Source organism: Ctenopharyngodon idella, chromosome 5 (assembly GCF_019924925.1).
Source record: "Ctenopharyngodon idella isolate HZGC_01 chromosome 5, HZGC01, whole genome shotgun sequence".
Classification (NCBI taxonomy): Eukaryota; Metazoa; Chordata; class Actinopteri; order Cypriniformes; family Xenocyprididae; genus Ctenopharyngodon; species Ctenopharyngodon idella.
Genome location: NC_067224.1, coordinates 25,534,492 through 25,546,315, shown reverse-complemented (window position 1 = coordinate 25,546,315; position 11,824 = coordinate 25,534,492). Strand labels below are relative to the sequence as shown.

General features: G+C 37.6%; 2 protein-coding genes across 3 annotated transcripts; one reads left to right on the top strand and one right to left on the bottom strand.

Annotated features, from left to right (window-relative positions):
- Window positions 1-158: 158 nt before the first annotated feature.
- On the bottom strand, window positions 159-3,397 carry hmgn7 (high mobility group nucleosomal binding domain 7). The gene is made up of 6 exons (XM_051892994.1): window positions 3,204-3,397; window positions 2,316-2,342; window positions 1,903-1,932; window positions 1,562-1,609; window positions 1,306-1,413; window positions 159-1,053 (listed from the first exon to the last, which is right to left on the bottom strand). Exons 1-6 carry the CDS (start codon window positions 3,216-3,218, stop codon window positions 994-996), a joined length of 288 nt encoding a protein of 95 aa, XP_051748954.1. The 5' UTR covers window positions 3,219-3,397; the 3' UTR covers window positions 159-993.
- A 539-nt stretch (window positions 3,398-3,936) lies between these two features.
- si:dkey-237j10.2 (uncharacterized protein LOC568721 homolog) lies at window positions 3,937-9,437 on the top strand. 2 transcript variants are annotated; one of them, XM_051892993.1, is made up of 3 exons: window positions 3,937-4,171; window positions 4,613-4,781; window positions 6,222-9,437. In XM_051892993.1, the coding sequence occupies exons 2-3, from the start codon at window positions 4,622-4,624 to the stop codon at window positions 6,866-6,868; spliced, it is 807 nt and encodes a 268-aa protein (XP_051748953.1). In that variant the 5' UTR covers window positions 3,937-4,171; window positions 4,613-4,621; the 3' UTR covers window positions 6,869-9,437. The 2 variants fall into 2 exon arrangements, with proteins under 2 accessions (XP_051748953.1, XP_051748952.1); XM_051892992.1 differs by having other exon boundaries at window positions 3,938-4,193.
- The last annotated feature ends 2,387 nt before the right edge of the window (window positions 9,438-11,824 follow it).

The window sequence follows — 11,824 nt, the reverse complement described above, 5'->3', positions numbered from 1 at the left end:
CCAGTGGTGAAATCTGCTATTACAGTTATATTATTGCACCAACCACTGTTATAAACACTTGATAACTGATTATAGAAAAGCATATGCAAAGAAACGTTGTATATAAGGCAGTATTCAATACATAGTAACCAAATCAGTGAAAAAGACCATGACAGACATTTTGAGGAAAACTCCAATGATGGATTTTTATTGAGTGAGAATTATAGGGGACACTAAGTACTTTTTCACAGATGACTTTTCAGTGTTAAAAAAACTCCAAAAAACACTTGAATTTTTTTTTCTTTGAATCCCGTAATTTCAAAAAAGTCCTCTATAACAACAGAAGGGTTTTTTTGGCCTCCTAACAAAGCCCAGTTACCGGTTTCAACAAATTGCAAAGGTGGTATGATTCTTAAAAAGCCAGGAGTCACCATCTAATGCTGAACCTGGAATGTAAGCAGTCTTTAGTTGTTTTCTCTCTTTTCTTCTACATTTGTTGAACTCGTTCCTCTTTCTTAAAGACAATCCATTACATTTAAAAGAAAAATAAAACAAACCCCATACAGAAATGTCACAGACTCCAGAGAAACATCACAAGCACTAACGGACATACAGACTGAGAGCCTCCTTCCACCTCCCGCTCCAAAACCAAGCTACAGACCATCCGCTTAAAAAAAAAAAAAAAAAGAAAAGAAAAATTAAAATCAGAAAAATCAACAAAACCAAAGAAAGACGCCGCCTTTTTTCACACCTCTCGTGTTGTAGACACCTGATACAGCTGCGGCCGAACACAAGACTTGTTTAGTCAGCTTTGTTTTTTGTGCTAAAAACCTGAACCAGTATTTACAAATTCGCTGATAAAAATATTCCTCTGGTGGTGATGGGCAGAGAGGAGGTTGTTGAGAGAGCTGGAGAGGGAGAGAGAAAACTGGGAAAAGAGAGGAAGATAAAAGAAAGGAAAGGGGGTAAAGGGAAAGAATGGACGGATGGACGGACGGATGGACAGGCGTGGTGCTACTCTGTCTTCGGGTCCTCCTTCTCGGGCTCTGCCTCCTCTTCTGGAGTTTTCTCAACCTGTGTAAAATAAAAGGGACAAACCCATAAGAATCAAGCAGTACTGCCTTTGCACCAATCAGAATCATTCTTTACTGTGTACTGAGTTTCCATTCAAGAGAAACAAAAATATTATGTCCTGACAAGATTTTATTTATAAGGGTTTTTTTTTTTTTTTTCAAAGGACTAGCCAAGTAAAGGTTGTTTAATAGTGATAGTAATAAAGTGTGTGTATGTATGATTTGAGGTAGACTGGTGTGTGTATATATTTACCTCGTTGGTCTTAGTCTCCCCATTTTCTGATTGATTCTCCTCCTTGGATTCCTCAGCCTTTGCTTTTGCTTTCTTCTCTTCCTTTTTATCGTTCACTTCCTTCTCTTTCTGTCAGAGAGAGGAAGAGACAAGGCAAAATAATGGCTATTGTGAGAAATATGAGCAATACATATGAGACAAACCAAATCATGGAAACAAGTGACACAGACTATCAGCACAAAGGCGTGTTTATTAAAAGTGTAATTACTATAAGTACCTTGGGAGTTTTTTTCGGTTTGGGTTCAGGTTTTGGAGGTGTTGGTTTCTGAAGGGAAAAGAAAATATATGATTCATTCACAAACATACTGTTTAATAAGAAAAATGCATACCTAAACGATGAACATATAAATAGTTAAAAAATAACACAGTATGGCTGTTGTTCTGCCCTATCCTGAATTTTACAGATAATCTTAAAGGAAAAGTCTGGCGAAACAGTGTTAATAATTTCCGAATCTATATTTAAAGTTCCTGAAGAGATTTGAGCTCATGTACTTTTTAAAAATAAAATAATTATATAATGGTAACATTAAAAATCTTTTTAAAAAGAAAACAACTTACCGCCGATAATCTAGCAGACCTTCTCTGAGGCTACAAAAGGGAGAAAGGAAAAAAATCTAATTATTTGAGGGCAGGTAAGAGAGAACAGGTACTTACTATAACTCTTATTTATTAAAAAAAAAATATATATATATATATATATTTTTTTTTTTCCCTCTTCATTTTACCTCTTTGTATACCAACCAAGCTTATACTTTAAACTTGGCACAATGCACTACAAATATTATTGGCTCTTATGACAAATTGCTTGGTGATTTTGGTTTGTAATTTGATTTAATAATTGTAATTCGAAAAGTGCCTGCTAAATAAATAAATGTAAATGTAGATGTAGATATACAGTAATGCATTTACTGGTCGTGATTACTTAAATATGCAACCCAATACTGCCTTAGATATTATTAGAATTTCCGTACCTCCTCCTTGACTTCTCCATCAGTTCCCTGCAAAAAAGCAAAACAAATATCATAAATTAGAACATGATCTATAATTTTATTAACATTTATGGCGGGAAAACCAAAAGGGCAACTTGTGGAAACATTGGGATCTGATGTTCTGCATGTTTGTAAAAGTGAGCAACATGCTGAGTTGCCAAAATTCATGTGTGTTTAGCTCTATTAAAGTTCAAGTGACTTTTATCAGAGGACTTGCGTATATGTTTATTTGTCACCGGACGGCAGCGCAAAATGGTGCGCCGATTTTTTATTTATTATTTTTCAAGGAGGCATTTCACTTCACGGGCTCCACACATTTGAATAAGGAGGAGGGGCGCGATTATCCCGCCTCAGCGCTGCCACCTGGCGGCAAGCAGGCGTCATGACACTCCTCTTCCATGGCGAACAAAGAAAATGCGTTAAAATTGTTTAAAAACGCGACCGTCTTTTCGCAAAATTACCACCATTCAGAAAATTAGAGTTATCCAGCTATTTTTTAATCCCCATTCGACAGAGCCTGAGGCACGATTGCGCTTATAATCGTCGGTTTTCGCGTCGAGCTGTGTTGGAGATGGAGAGAGAGAGAGAGGGCAGCATGGCTGCGGTTCCACGGGCATGAGATCAAGCCGAGCTTCAGCACAGCTCTGCTCCACTAAAACCCTCCAACTGAACGCACCACGATCGACAAAAACACCGCGATTCGTTAGAAAAAATCGCAAAATTAACAACGATTTTTTATCTGCCCACTGATTCTAAAGAAGTCGCCTGGATTTTTATTAAAAAAACATTGTCTCGAGGGCTTCCTAATTTCACGACTGATTAGTAAGGGCAAAAGTGTAGCCGTGCGCCGCGCTCGGCTTTTCTACATACCTTTCTCTTGGGCATGTTGAGTTTGGGATATTTTTCTTCTTTTATGCAAAACTAACAGGTTATCTTTTGTGATTCGTAGTTCACAGTTCAGGAGACTGTCGTCCGCTATGCACTAATTCTGTAGTAAACACAGGGCTACATTAGAGCCAGTGGTTGAATGGGAGGGTGGGGGCGGGGCCATGCTGTGACTGATGTTCCGCTTGTCCAATCAGCGGGCGTCTGGGTCCTCCACAGAAGAGGCAGATTCTTACCTCCGCTGTGCTTTTACGCGCGAAATCCTGAGGTGTAAATCCAACGGCGGACCTTCCTGTAAAATTTCCCTCCCAGCATGTTAAAAATATAGTTTGATGTGAGTGCATTCTGCACCAAATAATGCTCTGCCATATAGCACTGATGTGAAAAGTAATAGCTCACGTTTAATCCCTGGAACAAAGTCAGACCCTCTTTTATAACTATGTCTGTATATATCGTCACAGCATATCTGCATCTGTGAAGTTTACTAATTGCTGACTGAAGCAGATGAGCAGCTTATCTTAGTTATGAGCCCTTTCTATGAAAACATAATGAAACATAATGTCACTGTGCGCACATGTGGCAATCTGTAATAGAGAAGAGGAGCCACAAAACTTTTCTCACTTCTGCTTTATTCAAGTAGAGGCCTAATCTGTGTAAGTGTTTAGGTGTGTGTGTGTGTGTGTGTGTGTGTGTGTGATCTATAACTGCTTACTTCCTCTGCTGTTACCCAGACCAGAGACGCCAGCTCAGAGAAAACATCTCAGCCACGGGTAGATAGATAGATAGATAGATAGATAGATAGACAGATAGATAGATAGATAGATAGATAGATAGATAGATGAGAGAACTCAGAAAGTGATCAGAAAAGTTACCAGAAAGTGACATTATACATTGGACGTTACTGGAAATTACTGTAACTCTTGAGATTTCTGTTTCTGCAACTATACAAAAAGGTATCCCACTCTAAAACTTTCGGTAAGTTTCTTTATAGAGATAAAAAAAAATTGTTGTGACTATATAATTATCTGCTTTTGTTTTTTAACTAGTTGTCTAAAGGTTTTTGAACAGTTTATTTGGGTTATTTGTTTGATCTGATTACAGTGATAAAGTTGGAGTAGTCTTCTATATTATGAAAGGCCTTTATTAATTTAAGATTTTATTAAGGAAGGAAATGCAGTCAGTATGTGAAATGTGTGTGCAAAGTTTCCATAACTGTATCATTCAATTCTGTTTAATTCCTCATTTCAGTTTGATTTCATTCATGCTTTTTCAGTGTTTGTGATTTTGCCCTCTTTTGTATGATAATACTTTATTTATGTAGTTGATTCAAGTTTCTTCTTGAGTAAATATTAAATGTATAATCACTGGAGCTTGAGCTGTGTTTGTGTGCGTAGGTGGCTATCATGCTTGGAGAAGCTTTCCTTCACATTCTAAACTGCACAGAAGACAACACAAATCATGATGGACGCTCTCACACAGTCTCATCTAACCCCACGACCTGTCCCAAACCCTTCACGACAAATGCCACTGCCAGATCACCTCTGACACCACGAACTGTGAGAGGTGAGAGACCACAGAGTTCTGGGTTATTAGGATGAGGTTGTGTTAAAAATAACATAATGTCATAATCTGACTGATGGCTTGGGAGATGAACAATAAAGCAATATCACTTATAGACTATGAATGTGGCCCGGGTCCTGGGAACAGTCAATAAATGTAAAAATAAAATTCAGGAAGGAAGTGTGATGCTGCTGAGAATTGTAACCCACAAACAGAAAGCTACTTAAATGCAGGTGTTAAATTTGAGCAGAGTATTACAAAACCTTTTTAATGCAGATGTATGTATGTAGTTAAATGGATAGTATAGGGGGGGAAAGAACGCTGATATGTTCAAAAGAAATGCAGGTTTTTAACATGAGGGTCAGCTGTACAATGGACTGTACAATGGACCCTTTTCAGAGATTGTGATGACACGTATCCACGGTTATCAACAAATCTAGTGAAGTTTTTAATATTTTCATTTAAAAACAAATTAATACATGTTTATAACACTATATTTTGTGTTATATTTCCTTGGCAGTAAATGACAAAAAACAAATTAACGCTGCTGCGAGGGTGTTTCTAATAAAACGGCTGAGGTAGTGACAGCAAATTTAACATCATTCTCTCTTCTGACTGCTGTAATCAATCTCTCTACATTTTTTTCCCTCTTTTGGAAAGAAGTGGAAACATTATCACATTTTTTTTCTTTTGCTTTTAGAGCAAATGCAAATACAAAAATTATATTGGCTGTCGTCTCCCATTCACTACTATAGAAGTTTACCCAACTATAATGACTTCCATTTCTGAGAACCTTAGAAATGTGAAAAGGGTCCATTTTTATTTTTATTAAATATTGTAGTGTTAATTATAAACTATTTATCCAAAATTAACTTTAAAATAAATTAACATTAACTTTCCCTCCCTCTTGTCAAGACACCTTCCAGCAACCTATCACTCACAAATGCTAACTATCCAATCAATTTGAGATAGGTAAAATTAAGTCCTACCCTACATTTTTTCTTATTCAACAAGCTGTCACTCATGTATACATTGCAATAGAAAAGAAAAGATTATTGTAATTTCATTTTCATGCAAACTTTAAGTGATAATATTGAGCAATAGAATAAAACAAATAAATGTAAAAAAAAAAAGTCCATTTTGGGTTCTAGTTCAGTTGAGTCGCTCACAGCTACATTAATAGTCTATTTAAAGTTCGCTGTAGAAAACCCCCCCAAAATAAAATGAAATAAGAAAAATTTTCCAAGTACTTCCTCATTTATATGAGGGCCCAAGTGAATTGCACAAAAGCAGTATTTGTATGAAAACATTTAAACTCGTTGAGTGTATCAAGCGAGCTGTTAACTCTTCTTATTTCCTCACTGTTTTTGTGGCTGTTTTCTTGTGCTATGTTAAGATGAGGCTGGTTATAGCAGTGCCTAAAACATTCTGTCTTTATGTCAGCTGGCAGGCCCGAAGGCCTGGAAAAGCCAAGGCAGTGCCGGGCCTCTGCACCAAGCAACGCTATGCCCATTCTCAGCTGTAGCGGGGAAGATCACTTGGGCATGACGCTATATTGCTCCTGGTGCTGTCCCAGCTTCTACAAGGACTATCCAGACCTTCGGCTTGCAGGTGACCGGCTGGGGCACTGGAGTCCTCATAACCCAGACCTGCTTAACCCATCGGATGATGGGCCACTGCTTCAATCTCAGGACTTAAGTTCTCTGGAGCCTTCTTTGGAGCCAAGTCAACAAGCAGAGGCTGTAACCCAGCAGGACGAGGGGTATCTTGTCATGGAGAGTGCTCAGAGCCCAGGCTGGGAGAGAAGGCTCACCAACTCCATGTTGAATGGCTATCTGGAGGTCCAAATGCTGGAGGTGTTTTGTCAGCATATGCAAAACATGGCGTGCTGTGGATCGTCATTGCTGGGCACTGACGTCATGCCGGCACTGGTGCCCACCAGCCTGACTGTAGCAAAAGAACAGACAGCCAGTCAAGAAGAAGAGCCGGATTCTTCATCCAATAATGTTGTGCGATACTTGAGCACTTGCTCAGCTCCAGCCACCTCCCACTTCAGCTCACCTGTGCTGAGAATTTCAGAAGCTGAGTAGCCACCCTCATAAACACATACAACTCCTGCCCTCATAAATTTTCCTCTGTTGGGCTCCTGTCTTTTGACCAACACACAAATATTTTAAGTTATCTGTGTTGTTAAAGGAATGTTCTGCATTCAGTACCCACAGCATTTGTGGCATGTTGATTACCAGAGAAATGACTCATGCCAGTTTTTTGGACCAATTTCAGTAAATAATTTCAATGAAGTACACAAGGCAAGGCAATGCACATTTACATACACAGGGTTTCAAAAGTATAGCCAAAAGATTTTAAAGGGTTAGTTCACCCAAAAATGATAATTCTGTCATTAATTACTCACCCTCATGTTGTTACAAACCCGTAAGATCTTCGTTCATCTTCGGAACACAAATTAAGATATTTTTGATGAAATCCGAGAGGTATATGACTCATAGACATAGACAGCAGTATAATCAACACTTTCAAGGTCCAGAAAGGTACTAAAGACATCTTTAAAACCGTCAACGTGACTACAGTGGTTCAACCACGCGACAAGAATACTTTTTGTGCGCAAAAACAAAACAAAAATAATGACTTTATTCAACAATATCTTCTCTTCTGTTTCATTATCATTCGTTGTTTACATCCAGCGCTTCAAGGATCTACGTCAGAACGCCGACTCATTATTGGCCAGCTCCTGCGTCAGCATCAGGTGTACAGCTTTGGCCAATACTGAGCTGGCATTCGGACGTAAACACCGAAGCCTTCACTGTGCTTACTGCGTCACCTTCATAAGTATAATGACAGTATAATGATTACATTGCTGTCTGTGGACGAGTCGTATACCTTGCGGATTTCATCAAAAATATCTTAATTTGTGTTCCAAAGATGAACGAAGGTCTTACGGGTGTGGAACAACATGAGGGTGAGTAATAAATGACATTATTTTCATTTTGGGGTGAACTAACCCTTTATTAATGTAGATGTTAGCATTAATTGTGACCTTGTCAACGTAAAGTTACACTACTGTTCAAAAATAAAATAGCTTTTCTTTATCATTCTAATGTGCTGATTTGGTGCTCAAGAAACATTTATTATTATTACCAATTCTAAAAACTTTTGTGCTTCTTAATGTTTTTGTAGAAACTGATACAATTTTTGTCAGGATTCTTTGATGAATAGAAAGTTCAAAAGAACAGCATTTATTTGAAATAGAAATCCTTTGGCAAATTATAAATGTCTCTACTGTCACTTTTGATCAATTTAATGCATCCTTGCTGAATAAAAGTGTTAATTTCTTTCAGTTTCAAAATACTGACCCTTAACTTTTGAACAGTAGTGTACTTCCAATCTTTATATGTGCTATCTACACACAAGGAATGTGACATAACTATCTGTGTTGGCCTGTGTTGACATGGAGCAAACTCCACCCACAGGAATTATGTTTGTAATGCATAACCAGACATTCATATAGCCACCTATAAAAATAGTCCCACCTCGAAAGGATGAGTTTGGCAATGTTACAGATAATAGTGAATGATAAATATTTTTTAATGAATAATTCATATAGTGCTTTAACAAACAAGTCTCACATTTCTGTTTTTAGACCTTTTACTTCCATTGTAAATACTAAATTGGCCATATATTTATTACTGTAACTGCATTTTTTTGCCTTTTTATTTAAAAAAGGTAACAAACCTGAGGGACAATTCTTAAATATTTTTCTCTTATAATCAACATTCTGACACAAATTCTGTCGATAGAGCTTGTTGAACTCGAAACATTCCTTAAATTTACATGAATGTTTACACAATTCATTAATGTTAATTCATCCTTTCCAAACCTAACAGACTGACAAATTGTGACAACTGCAAATCCCACAGAAAACCACAAACAAGTCTAATGTAGCAGAGCTCTCTTATCCTCTTTTCTTTTTACTCATCCACAATCCTCCCCTCACCGACCTCTGCTCTTCCATTGTAAACTTCCATCAACATGGTATGTTTAGAAGAAGAGGAACCAAAGTCATACTGTCATGTGTAAACTGTGCAATGACATTTATAAACGTTACCACTTCCTACTAAACAGCCAATCAAATGTTGTTTATCTCCCTCAGTCCTGCTGCTAAATGCTTTCACTTTCCTTGTAATCATAATGAAATATTTGAAGAAGAAAAAAAGAAACTTTATTAGCTTATGTCCTCAGTTCTATATATGGTGCTATAATTCAGTTAAATCAACTAATTTTTTCATTCGATTTTTAGTTTGTGGTAAATTTTCTATAATGTGAAACTGTTCAATAAGTGTTATTAAATACTGCCACCTGCTGTTCTTACTGAAAAATGACACCCAGGCATCAGACAAATGCTGATATTGTGCTCGCGCCCTCTGCTGGGAGCTTTCGGAACGGCGGCCAATGTCACCATGAAGGGTTATGTCACTGTCCATGGCATTGTCCTTCACCCAGAGCTGTGAGTCCTCAAATGTTGTACATTACATCGATGTTTAAAGATAAGATACACGCATTGCATGTAAAATGTGTTATATTAAGAATTTCATTTTATTGTAATGAATGGAGGAAAATAAAACCTAAATGCCTGTACTGCCATGAATGTGCTGACATATTGTTTTGACGTCGCTCTGACGTCACATTCAGGGAGGTGCCGACATAACAGTTAATGGGCCATGAGTAATAATGTGTGTTTGTGTGCGTGCATAAGAGTGCATGTGTGTTTGTGTGCATGCCGATATCCTGGCACCAGTACGCAGGAGCCAAACTCACAGCATCATCAACAGGATTAACTGTTAACTGTGATCTGTAAATGTGTCTGTATGTGTGTGTTAATCTGATCTGTGCCAACATGGCTACTTCACACTCTTGTAGCTGCTCTGTGGGCATCTAAACGGGCTCTTTAGCCTGGCACCATGTGGCAAAACATAATACCAGATGGACCGCTCTCTCTCTCTCACTAGTCCTGGAAATTACCCAGGCCAGAATAACATTTAATTTAGTTCCTTGCCATATTTTGATGTCCTGTGGTAGTGGGACAGGGATGTAAGTGCATATGGGTCAATGATGGCTCATTTTTGTGCTCTGGATCTTTAAAAAAGTAAATAAAATAAATTGAAAATAAATGCAATTTATAGAGTCAAACACACCTTTTGAGATGTTTGTGGCATCTTTTGAATTTCAGAACATAAATTATTTTAAAGTCAAAAATGTACAGTGAAACTGGAGATTAAAGAATGCAATCAAATAAAAATTATATATATATATATATATATATATATATATATATATATATACACACACACACTGCTTTAGAGTCAGTGATTGGATCATTATGTTTCTAGCATGTTATATGTTTGGCAACAGCTTGTTGTAGCTTTTCATTTATTAAACAACCATGTAGGAATACACATTATAGCCATATTCCAGGATCCAGAATGACAATGCCAAGATTTATCAGGCTCAAATTGTGGGTTGGGAGGGAGCATGAAGAATCATTTTCACACATCTATTGGCACCTCTGAGTCCAGACCTTGAATTCATTGAAAGTCTTTGGGATGTGCTGGAGTAGACTTTACAGAGTGCTCACCTCTTGCACTGTCAATACAAAATCTTGACCAAAAATTGATGCACCTCTTTAAGGAAAAAAATGTTGTGATGTTATTTCCATCAAGAGGTGCATCAATTTTTGGTCAAGAACTTGTATTGACAATGCAAGAGTCAAGCACTGAAGTCTCCACCTACACACTCCATCAGTTAGGGTTTGAAGAACTGTTCCCAAACATATAACATGCTAAAAACATAATAATCACTGATGATCCAGTCATAGACTCCTAAGAATTTGCCAAATCCAAACAGCGACTTTTTTTTGGTCGGGCAGTGTATATATATATATATATATACATATATGTGTGTGTGTGTGTGTGTGTGTGTGTATGAAAAATGTGTTTTTAAGGCAATAAAGTCCCCCTGTGGTGAAAATCAAGTTTTTAATGTTGTTTATATGTCTATGTGGTATTTTTAATATGCTTTAAGGCAAATCATGCGCAAAGTCGTAAGTCAACACTATTGCTGAGTAGTTTGTCTTCAAAACTGCAGTGATGTAAAGACAGTTTCAAAAACACGGTTTGAAACCACTGGTGTTTGTGACATCACAAACTACCTTGTAACCAACTATGTCAATGTGCCAGCCGGCTTTAGCATATCATTAACTATGTCTGCTCTGTAGCAAGGAGCCGTGTAACATTAGCAACCCATTTTTAGCTGTTTTATAATGTAATAAAGCAAAAGGCTAATCATATTAATTACCGTTATGTGTCTGACATATGTGTCTCTATAAAGCTGACCGAGTGGATCTCTGAGCTCGAGTGGAGGCGGAGCTAATTAGCATATTCATCGATCCGCATATAGGCTACTAAATGAAGCAAGGGTGTAAAGTTACGTTCAAGCTATTTTAAGGCACGAAGACATTTTTTTCACAGGAAAAAACGTTTAAATATGTCATTTTGGTGATCAAAGATGAGTTTTAAAAGGGATAAAATTATTGACTACAGGGGGACTGTAAGTCATGTGCATTCAAGCAAATTCAAGGTCTAAAATATTGTTGTACTTTTCATTTGGATATACACCACTTGATGAGTCATTAAATCAAAATTAAATACAGAAACGTATAAAACCATGAACTCAAAGATTTTACATTTCTTATATCGTGGCATGTGTTAAAGGATTTCCCCTTTTTATCATCTCGCACGCAGCACATCCTTATTTGTTACTGCCCCATAACCAGAGCCCCAGCACCCCAATCTGTTTTCTCTTTCTGTGCATTTCTGATCATTTGAGCAGCACAGACTTCTGTTCTCTGTCTATTTTATAGGGTGACCCGGTTTCCCTGGCTCGGTCGGTTGCGGTTACCTCACTCTGCTGCGCAGCTATTGGTTCAGCAGGCGCACACTCCGACTTTTTGCTATACGAGTGATATTGGGCTG

What these genes read in the sequence shown, in the direction of transcription:
- si:dkey-237j10.2 (XM_051892993.1), top strand. Translation starts at nt 4,622, where the DNA reads ATGCTTGGAGAAGCTTTCCTTCACATTCTAAACTGCACAGAAGACAAC. An exon ending in GACACCACGAACTGTGAGAG is followed by an intron (nt 4,782 to 6,221) that starts GTGAGAGACCAC and finishes TCTTTATGTCAG; the next exon opens with CTGGCAGGCCCGAAGGCCTG.
- hmgn7 (XM_051892994.1), bottom strand. An exon ending in AACCGAAAAAAACTCCCAAG is followed by an intron (nt 1,414 to 1,561) that starts GTACTTATAGTA and finishes TCTCTCTGACAG; the next exon opens with AAAGAGAAGGAAGTGAACGA. An exon ending in GGGAGACTAAGACCAACGAG is followed by an intron (nt 1,054 to 1,305) that starts GTAAATATATAC and finishes TATTTTACACAG; the next exon opens with GTTGAGAAAACTCCAGAAGA.